Raw genomic sequence first — 20,256 nt, forward strand, 5'->3', positions numbered from 1 at the left:
TTTCCGATTCCTTTGTTAGGGGTCACTTATGTAAGTGGAATGCATGTCATTACATACTCACCTGTATCCATCTTCAGCAAATCTCAGCCCTGTTCTGGCACCACGTGACTGCAGTTGTGACAAGCCAAACCACACAGTGGTTGCTGTGTGAAGCCGAAGTCACTTTTTCAAATCTTCTAAATGCACTATAGTCTCGTTCTGAGACCCATAGATTTGTATTGAGAAAATGATCTTCTATAACACAGAGTGATCTGGAGGGTTATAAAAGCAGTTGTGGTGCTGGAGCAATGGGAGCGGGTTTGAAAACAGAGGAAAATGCCGGCTTGTTAATATGTACCATATTTTTCGCTTTGTAAGACGCACCCCCAAATTTGGTGAAGAAAAATCGAAAAAAATTATTTTCTATGTTAAATGGGGGTCTGTTTTATAATGCTAGTGTCCGTATTACAAATCATATATATGTCCCTCATCCTGGTATCTACCGTATATACTCGAGTATAAGCCGAGATTTTCAGCCCAAATTTTAGGGCTGAAAGTGCCCCCCTCGGCTTATACTCGAGTCACGGTAGCGGTGGGGTCGGCAGGTGAGGGCGCTGGGGTATACTTACCTAGTCCCAGCGATCCTCGCGCTGTCCCTGCAGTCCCACGGGCTTCGGCGCTGCAGCTTCTTCCTCTCTTCAGCGGTCACGTGGGACCGCTCATTACAGAAATGAATAAGCGGCTCCACCTCCCATAGGGGCGGAGCCGCTTATTCATTTCTCTAATCAGCGGTGCCGGTGACCGCTGATAGAGAAAGAAGCTGCAGCGCCGAAGACCAGGCAGAGGGACAGCGCGAGGATCGCCAGGACTAGGTGAGTATGTTATAGTCACCTGTCCTCGTTCCAGCCGCCGGGCGCCGATCCATCTTCCCGGCCGGCGCCTCCATCTTCCCGGCGTCTGCGCTCTCTGACTGATCAGGCAGAGGGCGCGATGACGCATATAGTGTGCGCGGCGCCCTCTGCCTGATCAGTCAGAGCAGAGACGCCGGGAAGATGGAGGCGCCGGAACGAGACGCCGGGAGCTGCAATCAAGGGAGGTGAGTATGTGGTTTTTTTTTTTTATTGCAGCAGTAGCGGCGGCAGCACAGATTAATGTGGAGCATCTATGGGGCACAGTGAACGGTGCAGAGCACCGTATAAGGCACAGCTAGGGGGCACAATGAACGGTGCAGAGCACCGTATAAGGCACAGCTAGGGGGCACAATGAACGGTGCAGAGCACCGTATAAGGCACAGCTAGGGGGCACAATGAACGGTGCAGAGCACTATATGGCACAGCTAGGGGGCACAGTGAACGGTGCGGAGCACCGTATAAGGCACAGCTAGGGGGCACAATGAACGGTGCAGAGCACCGTATAAGGCACAGCTAGGGGGCACAGTGAACGGTGCAGAGCACCGTATAAGGCACAGCTAGGGGGCACAGTGAACGGTGCGGAGCACCGTATAAGGCACAGCTAGGGGGCACAATGAACGGTGCAGAGCACCGTATAAGGCACAGCTAGGGGGCACAATGAACGGTGCAGAGCACTATATGGCACAGCTAGGGGGCACAGTGAACGGTGCGGAGCACCGTATAAGGCACAGCTAGGGGGCACAGTGAACGGTGCAGAGCACCGTATAAGGCACAGCTAGGGGGCACAATGAACGGTGCGGAGCACCGTATAAGGCACAGCTAGGGGGCACAATGAACGGTGCGGAGCACCGTATAAGGCACAGCTAGGGGGCACAATGAACGGTGCAGAGCACCGTATAAGGCACAGCTAGGGGGCACAATGAACGGTGCAGAGCACCGTATAAGGCACAGCTAGGGGGCACAATGAACGGTGCAGAGCACTATATGGCACAGCTAGGGGGCACAGTGAACGGTGCGGAGCACCGTATAAGGCACAGCTAGGGGGCACAGTGAACGGTGCAGAGCACCGTATAAGGCACAGCTAGGGGGCACAATGAACGGTGCGGAGCACCGTATAAGGCACAGCTAGGGGGCACAGTGAACGGTGCAGAGCACCGTATAAGGCACAGCTAGGGGGCACAATGAACGGTGCGGAGCACCGTATAAGGCACAGCTAGGGGGCACAGTGAACGGTGCAGAGCACCGTATAAGGCACAGCTAGGGGGCACAGTGAACGGTGCAGAGCACCGTATAAGGCACAGCTAGGGGGCACAGTGAACGGTGCAGAGCACCGTATATGGCACAGCTAGGGGGCACAATGAACGGTGCAGAGCACCGTATATGGCACAGCTATGGGGCACAGTGAACGGTGCAGAGCACTGTATATGGCACAGCTATGGGGCACAGTGAACGGTGCAGAGCACTGTATATGGCACAGCTAGGGGGCACAGTGAACGGTGCAGAGCACTATATGGGGCACAGCTATGGGGAAATATGAATGGTGTAGAGCACTATATGGCACAGCTATGGGGAAATAATGATCTATTTTTATTTTTGAAATTCACCGGTAGTTGCTGCATTTCCACCCTAGGCTTATACTCGAGTCAATAAGTTTTCCCAGTTTTTTGTGGCAAAATTAGGGGGGTCGGCTTATACTCGGGTCGGCTTATACTCGAGTATATACGGTATATCACCTGTTGTGAATTCTGTGGCAGAGCTCCCTCCTGTGGTCACAAGTGGTACTTCGGCTGGTTCTCTCTGTGAGCTTCCGTTGGTGGAGGAAAGTGGTACTGCGGCTTCTGAGTTTCCTTCCTCAGGTGATGTGGTGAAGTCGTTAGGTGCTTCTCTATTTAACTCCACCTAGTGCTTTGATCCTGGCTTCCAGTCAATGTTCTAGTATTGGACCTGTTTCCTCCTGGATCGTTCCTGTGGCCTGCTGCTCTGCATAGCTTAGTTCTTCTTTGCTATTTGTTTGCTGTTTTTTTCTGTCCAGCTTGTCAATTTGTTTTTTTCTGCTTGCTGGAAGCTCTGGGACGCAGAGGGTGTACCTCCGTGCCGTTAGTTCGGTACGGAGGGTCTTTTTGCCCCCCTTTGCGTGGTTTTTGTAGGGTTTTGTGTTGACCGCAAAGTTACCTTTCCTATCCTCTCTCTGTTCAGAAAGTTGGGCCTCACTTTGCTAAATCTATTTCATCTCTACGTTTGTCTTTTCATCTTAACTCACAGTCATTATATGTGGGGGCTGCCTTTTCCTTTGGGGTATTTCTCTGAGGCAAGGTAGGCTTATTTTCTATCTTCAGGCTAGCTAGTTTCTCAGGCCGTGCCGAGTTGCATAGGCAGCGTTAGGCGCAATCCACGGCTGCCTTTAGTGTGGTTGGAGAGGATTAGGGATTGCGGTCAACAGAGTTCCCACGTCTCCGAGCTCGTTCTTGTTTTTTGGGTTATTGCCAGGTCACTGTATGTGCGCTGACCTCTATGTCCATTGTGGTACTGAATTACCTTTCATAACAATAACCCCCATCCTGGCACATTGTCCTCCTGTGCAGCTGGCACACCACTGCCTCCCTGTGCTGTTGGCACACCACTGCCCCCCCCTGTGCTGCTGGCACACCACTGCCCCCCACATGATTAAATAACAAACACTTAACTCACCTTCCGATGATGGCTCCGTGCTCCCAGCTCCTCAGTTGTGCTTCCTGTTTCCTGGGCATCCGATCATGTGACCTGGGCACATAGTGATGACATCACTGTGCTGTGCCGATCATATGATCGGATGTCGGCACAGACACAGGAAGAGCCACGGGGGAGCTGGGAGCACGGAGCCATCATCGGAAGGTGAGTTAAGTGTTTGTTATTTTATCATGTGCGTGCAAGCAGGGGGGCATATAGACTGACTGGGAGGGAGCATATATAGTGACCGGGGGAACATATTCATGATGGGGGGGGGAGTGCAGGCACATGTAATATGCGTCGCTCCCCTGTCAACCAAATCAGCGCGGCTTCAGCACCGAGGTGATGGACAACGGGTGAATATTACATGGGGCTAATGAGCGGGAGCACTTAACCTCCCGCTGTCTCTGCAGCCCGCAGCCAGCCCACCCAAGTCCCCTGACACCATTCCAGGGCCGCCCCACCTCTACAGCACTGCACACATTCGGATTTTAAGACGCACCCCCCCCTCCCACTTTCCCCCAAAATTTAGGGCAATAAAAGTGCATCTTATAATCCGAAAAATATGATAACTAAATGCATCAAAGGGATTGGAAAAAAATTGCTTGAGTGGTGCTTTAAGGGTGTTTGGTCAGACTAGCTTGTTCACTTCCTTTCCCTTGCAGTTCAAAGGTGTTATCCAGTCACCTAAACTATGCCTGTTGATAAAAAAAACAGTCTACAGTATTGTAAAATGAGATAAAAGAAATAATCGCCTACCAAATTCCCCGCTATTCCTGTGGTGTTGCTTCATCTTAGTCTCACACTGATTTCTCTTTCTTCTGCTCAAAGAAGCCCTCCCATCAAAGTTTTTATCCTCTTATTATATTGCAATCATCATATTATATAGCACTGTGTACTTGTAATTGCTAGTTTTGCCTTTCTACCCAGTCAATTCTTCTCTTTTCTCTTCTCTGTGTAGAAACAGTAAGCATTTTGTCCCTGCCTTTATCATTCCCCTCTTCAACTCCTGACCCATCTGCTCCCATCCTTCCCCATCAGTGATTTTGCAGTGACTTATGACTCGTGTAGGAAAAATTGACCTCCAGTTTCTACATAGAGCTTAGAAGGATTCAACTAGTCAGTTTTTAATCTCGTGATATCATAGACCTAATGGAAAACAGAAGAATTAGCTGGGTAGAAAGGGAAGATAAGCAATTGTAAGTACACAGTGCTATCTAATATGTTGACTGTAATATATTAAGAGGAGAAAAGCTTTGATGGGAGTGTTTCCTCAAGTGATAAGTTGTCAAAGTGAGATGTCACCACTACAGCCGATCTGTAGCAGCAGTTGTCACTTCAGTAGAATCAGCCTTGGAGCGATGTAATATTGGGAAGGTAAGTATGACATTTTTTTTGTTTTAAATTAATTACAGGGTTGTTTTTTTTTAACAGGTGGCTGGACAACCTCTTTGAACACTTTATACATTAGCTTTAGCATAATATCAGATACATTAAAATGCTCATCGTGTAATTCTATTGTGACCAACTGTATTCTCTTCCCTTTTTCAGCATGTTGTGTACTTTATTAAGTTCATTATATCTTACATTATACCTGACATTTCCAATGAAACCAAAGACAAAATCAAGAGAGAGCGCTACCTCACACAGAAGCTTTTACATGAGAAACATCTGAAGTTGGTGAAAAAACAGATGGGAAGTTTCGCTAATAAAATTCTAAAAGGTGTGGACAATGTGATTGTGGACAAGTTAGATTAGACCTCCTTGGGTTTTTTTCAGGACACAAGACGTTGTTCTTAAAGGTTTCTGGGAATACCCTGGAATGAAAAATGACACCAGTATGCATTATACAATATTTCACATATACATTTTGTAACTATACAAATAAAGAATTTACACTTTTAAATGAAGGCACCATATTTTTTTTTAGAAAATATTGTGTTCTTCATACACAAATGTTTTTTTATGGAGATTTACATTTATGTTTTATATCAGTATGTGTTATATTCTTTGGTGTTTGTATATGTAAAGTCTGTGTGTTCATCGCTATACATACATAGACATGTTGGTTGAAAGTATGTCATAATCTAATTATGGTATCCATGTAGAACCACAACCCTGTCCATAACAGCCTCTCGACGCACTATGAAAAATGTCCTAAATGCATAACGCAAGTTTCACAAAAAATAACGGTCATGCCGAACTGTTATACTCTTGTCAAACAATAGAATAACTCCGTTTACGAGAATGGTTAGTTCTATGCTGATGAAGTAAGTTTTCTCTTCACTGGAGAGAAGCCTTAACCACCTTCTTCTCCGAAACAGTTTTTTAAACAATGAAACATGACTCATCACTCCAAAAAACACCATAGATGGTAATGTGTGTTTTAATGGTGAGGGAACTTCCTGTGAAACTTTTTCCTCCAAACCCAGTTTTGAAGTTAAAGGGAACCTGTCACCCCAAAAATCGCGGGTGAGGTAAGCCCACCGGCATCAGGGGCTTATCTACAGCATTCTGTAATGCTGTAGATAAGCCCCCGATGTTACCTGAAAGAGGAGAAAAAGACGTTAGATTATACTCACCCAGGGGCGGTCCCGCTTCTGGTCCGGTCGGATGGGCGTCTCTGGTCCGCTGCGGCGCCTCCCATCTTCATTCCAAGACGTCCTCTTCTGATCTTTAGCCACGGCTCCGGCGCAGGCGTACTTTGTCTGCCCTGTTGAGGGTAGAGCAAAGTACTGCAGTGCGCAGGCGCCGGGCCTCTCTGACCTTTCCGGCGCCTGCGCACTGCAGTACTTTGTTCTGCCCTCAACAGGGCAGACAAAGCACGCCTGCGCCAGAGCTATGGCTGAAGATCAGAAGAGGACGTCTTGGAATGAAGATGGGAGGCGCCGCAGCGGACCAGAGACGCCCATCCGACCGGACCAGCAGCAGGACCGCCCCTGGGTGAGTATAATCTAACGTCTTTTTCTCCTCTTTCAGGTAACATCGGGGGCTTATCTACAGCATTACAGAATGCTGTAGATAAGCCCCTGATGCCAGTGGGTTTACCTCACCCGCGATTTTCGGGGTGACAGGTTCCCTTTAAGTTGCAACTGAAGACCATTTTTATACACTACTCATTTGAGTACTTGAGGCTCGTATTTTCTATACATGTGTGGCTTTAACAGAACGGATCAACTGTTACTACTTCCAGATGTTTCCACCTTTCCATAGTGCCACTGGACTTGTTAGTAATGGAGGTGGCTGAAAGGGCCATACCCCTATGTAGAACGTGTGTCCATACAAGATACATAATATACCATATAAATTTGCACTTGTTATATTCTCCTGCAACTGTGAAATACAAAACAGTTAAACAATGCATCTATGCATCAAAAGGGAAAAAGCCACTTTTGCACCAAGCGGCATTGTGACAAGATAGAGTACCTATAATACAGCTCTTTTGCAAATAAATCTTTGTGCCACTATATTCTATGCAATGTCAAGGCTGGATCTCTAGTGTGACTCAACAGACTTTTGACTACTACACATTTCTATAACCAGTGCCAAATATTTTTTATATACATATATAGATCATAAATGTTTTTGTCTACTACATGTTATCAAGCATGTTACTGGATATCGTCTTAAGCCATATTCAGCAGTGAATGATGGATGGATTATCCACATCCATTCTGGCAAGTTCTGTTTTAAAGGGAATGTTGCATCACAAAATTGTCTTTTAATCAGGTTTTTATGCAAAATGGGAACTGTACTTTCAACAAACATTGCATAAATCATAGTACAATTTAATACAATAATCATAACACAATCAGATAGAAGAAGCTTTTCATATATCTTCTTCCCTACCGCGCCTCCTAAACTTGACATCCTCTCTGAAAATAACACTGACCTCTGTCTTGCTTAAGACACTAGACTGCCAGGACACTGAGGTGTCACGTTACTCCTCCTATTCTATTCGGGGAGGAGAAAGAGCGAGGAGCAGTGTGAGAGAACAGGCAGAGGGAAACAAAGAAAAATTGTGCTGAGCTTTATAAAACTCTTTTACCACTTTCCAGAGCTGGATTCACATCTACAATGCTTAGTACTTCTGTATAGTTTCTTCCATGCTACTGCCATTTTTCTGTTCGCTAACTCTGCAATAAAGGGTAGGAATCTGTCCCTGTATGCTGTGATGCGTATGAAAGAGATCATAGTAGGTAATTTCCCACCAATTCAGCCAATTGCAGATCGAGAGAGAGAGCTTGCCAAGTGGAAAACTGGTGAAAAATGCAGAATAAAAGTTATATAATGGCCAGAAATAGTGACAGTCCTCATGCACACATCACAACTTTTTATGAAAAATTATTTGAAAATACAGTAAGTCTATAAATTATTTTTTTGTAATTTTTTTTTTATTTTTCATATCACTATATTGAAAAAAAAGTTTTTGCAATCTTGAACTGGCATCTAAGCATAAAATTAGATGTCTACTCCCTGTTGGGCACAGGGACTCTACTAAAGTGAATTTATTTAATAAGCATGTTCTCAGCAAGGCAGAGGTCTTGTGCTTAGGTGAATGGCGTGTATAGAGATTCCACCTTTCATTGTGTGTGATGATAGAGACTGTGGAAAAGTTTTCTGTACAGAAAAAGGAAGTGTCTAATATTAGACCTAGTGAGCAGCATGAAAATTTCAAGATTTCTGACATAAATGGTGATATGGAAAAAAATCTTGTTAAAATATACATTTAACATCAACCTGAATTAAACATATCATTTTTGATGACACATTCCCTTTAAGAACATGTCTGAGAAATTGAAATGTCCTTTCTCACTGCCAACTTGTTAAATATTTGATGGACTATTAATACACCACATAAATAAAGGGCTTTGCGTCTTCTAGATATAAATTGTAATGTTAAAAAAAGTGCCTTATTTCGCTCAACTTTTAATCATTGTAATTTGTCTTTATTTTATTTTCGCTTAATGTATTTTATTCTGGAAACCACTGTTTAAAAATTACCAATTGATTCCATATCAAAAGTTTCTGGAAATATTCTAACATAAGCCATATTGTAGATCTTTGCATTGTGCCTGCAGACTGCTACATGACCCATTCTGGAATATGTGTGCCCTAAATTTTATGCGAGGCCACTGAAAAGTTTTGTTCTGATGGATTCTTTATGAATCAACAAGTCAAACATATGGCATGATGTATTACCGAGGTGAATTCCACTAAAAGCAATGAAATCCATATGGCATTGTAATACACATCCATATGAACGTTAAGGGCTCAGTGCCTTTATAATATAAATGCTCAGTATAGGAATGTATTTCTTCTGAGATGAAAAACCTACCGTCCATAATGAGAAATGGTGCACAATGATGTTCAGGATGCAGTCCATCAACTCGGTCCGTAATCTCTGGGGAGCTGCGAGAGATGCCTCTTACCTGATGGAATCCGGACTCCTCTTTTGATTAGCTCGCATGGTGCCACTTCATATTTGCGTCATGATGCACATGTGATAACTCACCAGGCCAGCCGATCAAGGAAAAGTGTGTGTGTATATATATATATATATATATATGTATATATATATATATATATCTCACCATACAATGTTAATACTATATTGCGGCTGCACAGTAACAGTAACAACATGGACTAGGCTGATGAGACTCTCCAACATAAGCTGCCATTACAATACTTCCTCTCCAGTCGGATCCAGCTAAGTCTGCAGGGTTGTTTAGCCTTAGCATTTCATGTATATATTTAAGTTGGGTTTTCCCACACACAAAGTTAATTTTAATCAATAGATCTTGAAATAAGTTCCACAATTGGATGTGTGTAAAAAAAAAAAAAAATTCCTGTGCTGAGAATCTTATAAATGTGCCCCTGCTGTGTACTGTGTAATGGCCGAGTCTGACTGTATGAGGACATGATCTGATCATACTATATCTCTATGGCAGGGGGTAAGCAAAAGAGGATACAGACAGGACAGCAGAGGATATCAGCTGATGCTTTCTGTGAGGTAAAACATTTCACTGCCTGTTTTTAAACAATGTTTTACCTCATAGAAAGAATCATCTTCAATCCCATATTGTTCTGACTGTATCATCTTTAACTTCTCCACAGCCCAGGAGCTATGATATGATCAGACCATGTTCCTGCACGGTCAGACACAGCCATTACACAGTACAAAGCAGGGGCACATGTATAAGATTATCTCAGCACAAGAAAATTTTTTAAAACATCTAATTGTGAAACTTATTTTATTGATTTACATGAACTTTGGGGGGAAACCCTTTTTTTTTTTTTAAGTGCCTACCATCTAAAGATGAGCCAAATCGTATTACAGAATATTTGCACAAGGTCTGGTTGTGACATTAAAGAAAATGCACTAGTTACTGTTTGTTACTTTCGGGCAATAATGAGGGGGTCATGAAATAAATAAATTTATATTTAGTTTTTTTATACCACTTTATTAACTGCACAATTGTGTTTAGTTTCAAACCTTGAAGTGTAATTTAAACAGTGGAGGAATTTACACTTATGTATCCTTAGTAAATTAAAATTACTTTCTTAATCCAATATGTTGTCCTTGTCGTTATGTTTTTTTTATACTGTGACTAAAAAAATATTGCTTTCTAACTTTTATGAAAAGAATCCTTTAAAAGTAATCTGTCAGTAGGATCAACCCTTCTAAGCCGTTTATATGACCATTAGTGTTGAGCATGCAAGTATCGGGTATCGGCCGATATTTGCTGTATCGGAATTCCGATACAGAGTTCCGATATTTTTGTGACATTGCGGTCAGGTGAGCTGTCACTTGAGCGGTCAGGTGACCGGTCACCTGACCGCGACGTCATTGAAGGTCCTTCACTCTCTGCAATTCTCAGGAACGGAGGCGGACGCTTGCAGCGGTGACAGCCAGGGTCATTCGGAGGGGTGAGTATAGCCATATTTTTTATTTTTATTCTTTATTTTTTACATTGATATGGATCCCAGGGCCTGAAAGAGAGTTTCCTCTCCTTCAGACCCTGGGAACCATCCAGGATACATTCCGATATTTGTGTCCCATTGACTTGTATTAGTATCAGGTATCGGCGAGATCCGATATTTTGCCGGTATCGGCCGATACCATCCAATACCGATACTTTAAAATATCGGAAGGTATCGCTCAACTCTAATGACCATGTAGGTCATAGGAAACCGAATAAGATGATACCGTGATATCTGTGATCTTATGTCTAATGGTACCTTCACACTGAGCAACTTTAGAACGATAAAGATAGCGATCCGTGACGTTGCAGCGTCCTGGATAGCGATATCGTTGTGTTTGACACGCAGCAGCGATCAGGATCCTGCTGTGACATCGCTATTCGGAGCTAGAAGGCGAGAACTTTATTTCGTCGCTGGATCACCCGCTGACATCGCTGAATCGGCGTGTGTGACGCCGATCCAGCGATGTCTTCACTTGTAACCAGGGTAAACATTGGGTTACTAAGCGCAGGGCCGCGCTTAGTAACCCGATGCTTACCCTGGTTACCATTGTAAATGTAAAAAAAAACACTACATACTTACATTCCGGTGTCTGTCGCGTCCCCCGGCGTCAGCTTCCCTGCACTGTGTCAGCGCCGGCCAGCCGTAAAGCAGAGCACAGCGGTGATGTCACCGCTCTGCTTTACGGCCGGCACTGACACAGTGCAGGGAAGCTGACGCCGGGGGACGCGACAGACACCGGAATGTAAGTATGTAGTGTTTTGGGTTTTTTTTACAATGGTAACCAGGGTAAACATCGGGTTACTAAGCGTGGCCCTGCGCTTAGTAACCCGATGTTTACCCTGGTTACCCAGGGACTTCGGCATCATAGGTCGCTGGAGAGCTGTCTGTGTGACAGCTCTCCAGCAACCATACAACGACTAAACAGCAACGCTGCAGCGATCGGCATCGTTGTCTATATATCGCTGCAGCGTCGCTTAATGTGACGGTACCTTTATTCCAGAGAAATCTACATTTTTCATTTATGTAAATAGTCTTTTATGGGCTTCTGTAGTATAAGAAACTGTAAAACGGTCCTGTAAAAGATTAATAGCTGAGTAAGCAAAACGGATTGCATACGGATGACAAGTGAGAAAAAAATCACACCAATCTCCTGGATGAGAAAGGGGTTGATTTATACATACAGTGGGTATGGAAAATATTCAGACACCTTTACATTTTCCACTCTTTGTTTCATTGCAGCCATTTGGTAAATTCAAAAAAAAGTTCATTTTTTTCACATTAATGTAAACTCTGTACCCCATCTTGACTGAAAAAAAACTGAAATGTAGAAATTTTTGCAAATTTATTAAGAGAAACTGTAATATCACATGGTCATAAGTATTCAGACCCTTTGCTCAAACACTCATATTTAAGTCACATGCCGTCCATTTCCTTGTGATCCTCCTTGAGATGGTTCTTCATTGGAGTTCAGCTGTGTTTAATTAAACTGATTGGACTTGATTTGGAAAGGCACACACCTGTCTATATAAGACCCCACAGCTCAAAGTGCATGTCATACCAAATGAGAATCATGAGGTCAAAGGAACTGGCCAAGGAGTTCAGAGACAGAATTGTGGCAAGCACAGATCTGGCCAAGGTTACAACAGAATTTCTGCAGTACTCAAAGTTCCTAAAAGCACAGTAGCCTCCATAATCCTTAAATGGAAGACGTTTGGGACCAAAAGAAGTCTTCCTAGACCTGGCCGTCCAGTCAAATTGAGCAATCGTGGGAGAAGAGCCTTGGTGAGAGAGGTAAAGAAGAACTCTGAGCTCCAGAGATGCAGTAGAGGATGGGAGAAAGTTATTATTATTATTATTATTATACATTTTTATAGCGCCATTTATTCCATGGCGCTTTACATGTGAATACGGGGCAAATATAGACAAATACATTAAACATGAGCAGATAACAAGGCACACGAGTACATAAGGAGGGAGGACCCTGCCCGCGAGGGCTCACAGTCTGCAGGGGGTGGGCGAGGATACACTAGGAGAAACAAAGTAATCTATCACTGCAGCCCTCCACCAAACGGGCCTTTATGGCAGAGTGGCCTTATGGAAGCCTTTCCTCAATACATATGAAAACCGGCAAAAAGTTTGCTAAAAACACATGGACTCCCAGACTATGAGAAATAAGATTCTCTGGTCTGATGAGATGAAGATAGACCTTTTTGGTGATAATTCTAAGCGTTATGTGTGGAGAAAACCAGGCACTGCTCATCACCTGCCCAATACATTCCCAACGGTGATGGCACCATCATGCTATGGGGACGTTTTTCAGCTGCAGGGACAGGAAGACTGGTTGTCATTGAAGGAAACATGAATGCGGGCAAGTACAGAGATATCCTGGACGAAAACCTTCCAGAGTGCTCTGGACCTCAGACTTGGCCAAGGGTTCACCTTCCAACAAGACAGCACACAGCTTAAATAACATAGGAGTGGCTTCAGAACAACTCTGCGACCCTTGTTTACTGGCCCAGCCAGAGCCCTGACCTAAACCCAATTGAGCATCTCTGGAGAGACCTGAAAATGGCTGTCCGACAATGTTCACCATCCACCCTGACAGAACTGGAGAGGATCTGCAAGGATGAATGGCAGAGGATCCCCATATCCAGGTGTGAAAAACTTGTTGCATTATTCCCAAGAAGACTCATAGCTGTACGAACTCAAAAGGGTGCTTCTACTCAATACTGAGCAAAGGGCCTGAATACTTATGATCATTTAATATTTTTCTTTTTTTTAATAAATGTGCAAAAATTACTGCATTACTGTTTTGTTCCAGTCAAGATGGGGTACAGAGTGTATATTAATGAGAAAAAAATGAACTTTTTTGAATTTACCAAATGGCTGCGATGAAACAAAGAGTGAAAAATTTAAAGGTGTCTGAATACTTTCCTTGCCCACTGTATTTCTGTGACTAGATGATAGGGGGCTACACAGAATGTCATATCAGGCAACGTCGAGCACTCCTGCTTTAACCCCTTTATGACATTTGTTGTAATAGTACATCCCTGTGCCCTGGGCCTATCTGACCAGGGACATATTACTGCATGGCGATCACCCGCGCACACGGGCTGTGCACAGGCAATCGCCGCTGGGTGTTAGCTGATGCTGCTGCATCCCCATACTATACAGCCTATGATATTCCCATAGTGCGACAAAGTAAAAATGTTAAAACAAAAAGCTTAAATAATTGGAAAAATATTTTAAAAACTGTGAGGCAGTGACTGGTGTTATATGCGAGGGTCGCTATGTGTTCCCCAGAATGTGAAAAGAGCACATGGAGGCCAGGGGAGTGCATTGCAGTCACAGGCATAGCTGTGATTGCAATGCAAAATAAAATTGAGTTTTGGTCTTGGGCATTCTATGTGTCTAGGGTAGATTTAAGAAAACCTGTTGGGGTTTTATTTTTGAAACTGACTACAGGATGGTAATGGGCCAGTCCGTTTCCTCACCCCCAGTCCGGGTTTTCGTGTAGCCTATGGCCACAGATTCAAGGTAAAAACCCTGCAGTAAAGGGTTTCGGTGTGTCAGTTTTGGTATTGCAAGCAGGCAGAGCAGAAGGCTCTGCAGAGTTCAACTGTGTGAGTCAACACAGGGCCAAGTGGAGCCAAAACGCCTGGCACCTTCATCATACACGGTGGTGCAGTCGCCCATGGCAACCAGTCATGTACTGTCTTTTTTTTTTCACAGCTGCGATCCGCAGGATCTGATTTACTTTCTGTTTGTGAGTACACTGTTCATTAAAAGAGACTTTACTTTGAACTTTTCCTGGGTCACTGCTTCATCACTGCACAGGGTGGACACCGCTGGACTACAAAACATATAAAAAAAATAATAAAAGCATCAAAAGATATTGTATCTTTATATATTTCGAATGTTACTAGCAAAACCCCATAATCACAGTGTTCAGTTAAAAAAAGACATAATTACATATTTAAATCATATATATGATATACAGTTAGTGCCAGAAATATTTGGACAGTGACACAAGTTTTGTTATTTTAGCTGTTTACAAAAACATGTTCAGAAATAAAATTATATATGTAATATGGGCTGAAAGTGCACACTCCCAGCTGCAATATGATAGTTTCCACATCCAAATCGGAGAAAGGGTTTAGGAATCATAGCTCTGTAATGCATAGCGTCCTCTTTTTCAAGGGACCAAAAGTAATTGGACAATGGACTCTAAGGGCTGCAATTAACTCTGAAGGCGTCTCCCTCGTTAAACTGTAATCAATGAAGTAGTTAAAAGGTCAGGGGTGGATTCCAGGTGTGTGGTTTTGCATTTGGAATCTGTTGCTGTGAGCAGACAACATGCGGTCAAAGGAACTCTCAATTGAGGTGAAGCAGAACATCCTGAGGCTGAAAAAAAAAAGAAAAAATCCATCAGAGAGATAGCAGACATGCTTGGAGTAGCAAAATCAACAGTTGGGTACATTCTGAGAAAAAAGGAATTGACTGGTGAGCTTGGGAACTCAAAAAGGCCTGGGCGTCCACGGATGACAACAGTGGCGGATGATCGCCGCATACTTAATTTGGTGAAGAAGAACCCGTTCACAACATCAACTGAAGTCCAGAACACTCTCAGTGAAGTAGGTGTATCTGTCTCTAAGTCAACAGTAAAGAGAAGACTCCATGACAGTAAATACAAAGGGTTCACATCTAGATGCAAACCATTCATCAATAACAAAAATAGACAGGCCAGAGATAAATTTGCAGAAAAACACCTCAAGAAGCCAGCTCAGTTCTGGAAAAGTATTCTATGGACAGATGAGACAAAGATCAACCTGTACCAGAATGATGGGAAGAAAAAAGTTTGGAGAAGAAAGGGAACGGCACATGATCCAAGGCACACCACATCCTCTGTAAAACATGGTGGAGGCAACGTGATGGCATGGGCATGCATGGCTTTCAATGGCACTGGGTCACTTGTGTTTATTGATGACATAAGAGCAGACAAGAGTAGCCGGATGAATTCTGAAGTGTACCGGGATATACTTGCAGCCCAGATTCAGCCAAATGCTGCAAAGTTGATTGGACGGCGCTTCATAGTACAGATGGACAATGACCCCAAGCATACAGCCAAAGCTACCCAGGAGTTCATGAGTGCCAAAAAGTGGAACATTCTGCAATGGCCAAGTCAATCTCCAGATCTAAACCCAATTGAGCATGCATTTCACTTGCTCAAATCCAGACTTAAGACGGAAAGACCCACAAACAAGCAAGACCTGAAGGCTGCGGCTGTAAAGGCCTGGCAAAGCATTAAGAAGGAGGAAACCCAGCGTTTGGTGATGTCCATGGGTTCCAGACTTAAGGCAGTGATTGCCTCCAAAGGATTTGCAACAAAATATTGAAAATAAAAATATTTTGTTTGGGTTATGTTTATTTGTCCAATTACTTTTGACCTCCTAAAATGTGGAGTGTTTGTAAAGAAATGTGTACAATTCCTACATTTTCTATCAGATATTTTTGTTCAACCCTTCAAATTAAACGTTACAATCTGCACTTGAATTCTGTTGTAGAGGTTTCATTTCAAATCCAATGTGGTGGCATGCAGAGCCCAACTCGCGAAAATTGTGTCACTGTGCAAATATTTCTGGCCCTACCTGTACATGTAGAAATATATCATATATACAGGATTATTAGAATATATTTGTCCGGTAAAACACCTGAAATTTTTCCTCAAATTCACAAATTATTCTGCTACACGGAGGTCGTGAAAGTCAGTGTACTATTCTAGGTACTGGTCGCCCAAGGGGGTATAAAATACAGAGTGACAGTAAGGGGAGAAAAAAAGACGATGTGTGGCAGTTGTTAGTTGTCTCCCTCTACGTTGTCAGCCTCCTCGCTCTGGTGTTCTGAAGTCCATAGTGTAAGATTGTCCCTTAGTAGCTGCATGATAAGAGTGCTGTCTTTATAGGACTCCTTATTCAATGTGTCCAGTTCAGGTATCGCCTCATCAAATGCGGATTTTGCTAGACTGCAGGCTTTTTATGGAGAGTTGAGGATTTCATAGTAGAAGACTGAGAAGTTGAGGGCCAGTCCAAGTCGAATAGGATGTGTCGGCTGCATCTCGCTCTTACTAATTTCAAAAGCTTCTTGGTAGGCCTGCTGGGAGTTGGCTACAGTACCTTGTTTCTGATCTCCGCTGGCTACTTCTGAAAGGTATCAGTAATAATCCCCTTTCATTTTCAGATAGAAAACCTTGCTTTCTGGTGGAGTTGCAGGTCCAAAACATCTGTGCAGATCTCTGTCAGCTCAGCCACAATCTTCTCACGATATTCACGTGCCATCTGCTGCTTTTTATCATTTCCTTCAGTCTTCGTTTCGATGCTGGAGACCACTCGCCAAGAGGAACGGCGGGCACCTACAACACTTTTGTAGGCAACAGAGAGCAGGTTCCTCTCCTCGTTCGAGAGCTCGCCTCCCTGCTCAGTCACAGCTTTCATGGCGGCAGCCATGTCGTCGTAGCGCTTGGCCTGCTCAGCCAGCTTAGCCTTCTGTACCATTTCACTCTTGTCCATGATGAAATCTGAGAACCGCTGTCAGGTGATAATGTGCCGATAGTAATCCGAGCCAGCTCAGCTTCCTCACATCTTTATATATTTGTATGAAAAAAATATAAACAATAAAAGTAAACATATTTGGTATTTCTGAGTCCGCAATGACCCGACCTATAAAACTTCCACTAGTTACCCCCTTCAGTGAACACCATAAAAATTAAAAACAAAGCAAAAAACAATGCTTTATCATCATACTGCCGAACAAAGTAGTGGAACAAAATGCAATCAAAAAGACGGATCTAAATAAACCTGGTACCGTTGAAAATGTTATCTTATCCCGCAAAAAAACAAGCCACCATACTGCTCCATCAGCGGAAGAATAAAGTTATAGCTCTCAGAATAAAGCAATGCCAAAATAATAATTTTTTTCTATAAAATATTTTATTGTGTAAAAGCGCCAATACCTTAAAAAAAATCTAAATGAGGTATCGCTGCAATCGTACTAACCTGAAGAATTAAACTGCCAGTTCAATTTTACCACAGATGGAACAGTATAATCGCCCCCTCCCAAAAAAAAAATCCTGAATAGCTGGTTTGTGTTTTTTTCTACCTCCCAAAAACTGGTCTAGAAAGCGATAAAAAATGTCATGTGCCTGAAAATGGTACCAAAAAAAAAAATCCTGAATAGCTGGTTTGTGTTTTTTTCTACCTCCCAAAAACTGGACTAGATAGCGATAAATGTCATGTGCCTGAAAATGGTACCAAAAAAAAAAAAATCCTGAATAGCTGGTTTGTGTTTTTTTCTACCTCCCAAAAACTGGACTAGAAAGCGATAAAAAATGTCATGTGCCTGAAAATGGTACCAATAAAAACGTCAACTCATCCAGCAAAAAAAAAACCTCATATGACTCTGTTAGCCAAAATAGAGAAAAGTGATATCTCTAAAAATGCGTCTTTTAGTGTGTGACAGCAGCCAAACCTTAAAACCGTTAAAGATCTAGTATTGCTGTAATTGCAGCGACCCGAAGAATAAAGTATCCTAATCATTTATACTGCACGAGGAACAGCGTAAAAAATAAATAAAACTAATTCTTCACATGCTGTTGATTTTTTCATTCTGCCTCCCAAAGATTGCAGTAAGGCTTGGCACACATTTATCCTGCGCTCTATACTGAGCACTTGCACCGTGGTTTCCATGTAAATCACTGAAATACGTGATTCAGACGGAACCTCTTATAATGAGGCAGATGGAGGCACTGTGGACGCCATAGAACATGAGATCCAGCGGTGTCCGTCTTTTTAGGATTACATAAAAGTGCTGTTGGCCACAGTTTTGTGCACTTCTGAAAAGGACACTGCTGAACAGAGGCCAGACGGAGTCCAGAGTAACTGCTGCCTCATTTTAGTGAATAGATCCCTCAGGGGTTTCATCTGAACCATGTCACTCAGATATTTAGATGGACACCCCAAAGTAAATGGTCAGCTTAGAGCGTCGTATAAATGTGATCCCAAATGTTATGCAAAAATGTTCCCAATAAAAGCTTCAACTTAATCCACAAAAAAAGCAAGCCCTCACTCAGGTCTATCATCTGGTAGCACAAAATCTCTACAAAAGCAAAATGGCTCCTCACCCACCAAAAGAAATTCAGCATATTCTCTGCTCCCAAATCCTAATACCCCGCCTTTCTGAGCTCCACAGTGTACCTAAGCCACATATTGCGTCTAAGTTTGGCATTTCTGAAGCAATGAGAGCCCGCCTAACTTACGGGTGCACGCTTCCAGAAGCACAGACTAGGCATAATGTACTGGTCACTACAACAGCAGTTTTCTATTTTCACATTCATTGCTGCTTGTTTCTGGAAAATACCCATGAAGCCAAAATCGTCACTACACCTGCAGATAAATTCCACAAGGGGTATATTTTTCAATACGGGGTCATTTGAAGCTGGGGTGGGCACTGACAGTTTGGGGCCCCTGTGCAAGAAACGTGCCTGGGCCCCCTCCGTTTATGGTGACAAAGATATATATATATATATATATATATATATATATATATATATATATATACCGTATATACTCGAGTATAAGCCGACCCGAGTATAAGCCGACCCCCCTAATTTTGCCACAAAAAACTGGGAAAACTTATTGACTCGAGTATAAGCCTAGGGTGGAAATGCAGCATTTATCGGTGAATTTCAAAAATAAAAATAGATCATTATTTCCCCATAGCTATGCCATACAGTGCTCTGCACCGTTCATATTTCCCCATAGCTGTGCCATATACGGTGCTCTGCACCGTTCACTGTGCCCCATAGATGTGCCATATACGGTGCTCTGCACCGTTCACTGTGCCCCATAGATGTGCCATATACGGTGCTCTGCACCATTCACTGTGCCCCATAGATGTGCCATATACGGTGCCCTGCACCGTTCACTGTGCCCCATAGATGTGCCATATACGGTGCTCTGCACCGTTCACTGTGCCCCATAGATGTGCCATATACGGTGCCCTGCACCGTTCACTGTGCCCCATAGATGTGCCATATACGGTGCTCTGCACCGTTCACTGTGCCCCATAGATGTGCCATATACGGTGCTCTGCACCGTTCACTGTGCCCCATAGATGTGCCATATACGGTGCTCTGCACCGTTCACTGTGCCCCATAGATGTGCCATATACGGTGCTCTGCACCGTTCACTGTGCCCCATAGATGTGCCATATACGGTGCCCTGCACCGTTCACTGTGCCCCATAGATGTGCCATATACGGTGCCCTGCACCGTTCACTGTGCCCCATAGATGTGCCATATACGGTGCCCTGCACCGTTCACTGTGCCCCATAGATGCTCCACATAAATCTCTGCCGCTGCTGCTGCAATAAAAAAAAAAAACACATACTCACCTCCCTTGATTGCAGCTCCCGGCGTCTCGTTCCGGCGCCTCCATCTTCCCGGCGTCTCTGCTCTGACTGATCAGGCAGAGGGCGCCGCGCACACTATATGCTTCATCGCGCCCTCTGCCTGAACAGTCAGAGCGCAGACGCCGGGAAGATGGAGGCGCCGGCCGGGAAGATGGAGCGACGCTCGGCGGCTGGAACGAGGACAGGTGAATATGCTATACTTACCTAG

General features: G+C 43.7%; 1 protein-coding gene and 1 pseudogene across 3 annotated transcripts in view; one reads left to right on the forward strand and one right to left on the reverse strand.

Annotated features, from left to right (window-relative positions):
- The window catches only part of ANO6 (anoctamin 6), a 302,301-nt gene that overhangs the window by 259,679 nt on the left and 22,366 nt on the right, over window positions 1-20,256 (forward strand). For 2 of the 3 annotated variants that reach the window (XM_069764475.1, XM_069764474.1), the window contains one exon: window positions 5,148-6,063. The exons of the other annotated variant lie outside the window; for it this stretch is intronic. In XM_069764475.1, the coding sequence (XP_069620576.1) occupies window positions 5,148-5,354 (207 nt within the window). In that variant the 3' untranslated portion in view covers window positions 5,355-6,063. Of the gene's footprint in view, window positions 1-5,147; window positions 6,064-20,256 lie in introns of those variants that run through there. 3 annotated transcript variants of the gene reach the window in all.
- On the reverse strand, window positions 16,419-17,213 carry LOC138675873 (14-3-3 protein beta/alpha-B-like; annotated as a pseudogene).

The sequence above is a fragment of the Ranitomeya imitator genome, chromosome 4 (genome assembly GCF_032444005.1).
Source record: "Ranitomeya imitator isolate aRanImi1 chromosome 4, aRanImi1.pri, whole genome shotgun sequence".
Lineage (NCBI taxonomy): Eukaryota > Metazoa > Chordata > Amphibia > Anura > Dendrobatidae > Ranitomeya > Ranitomeya imitator.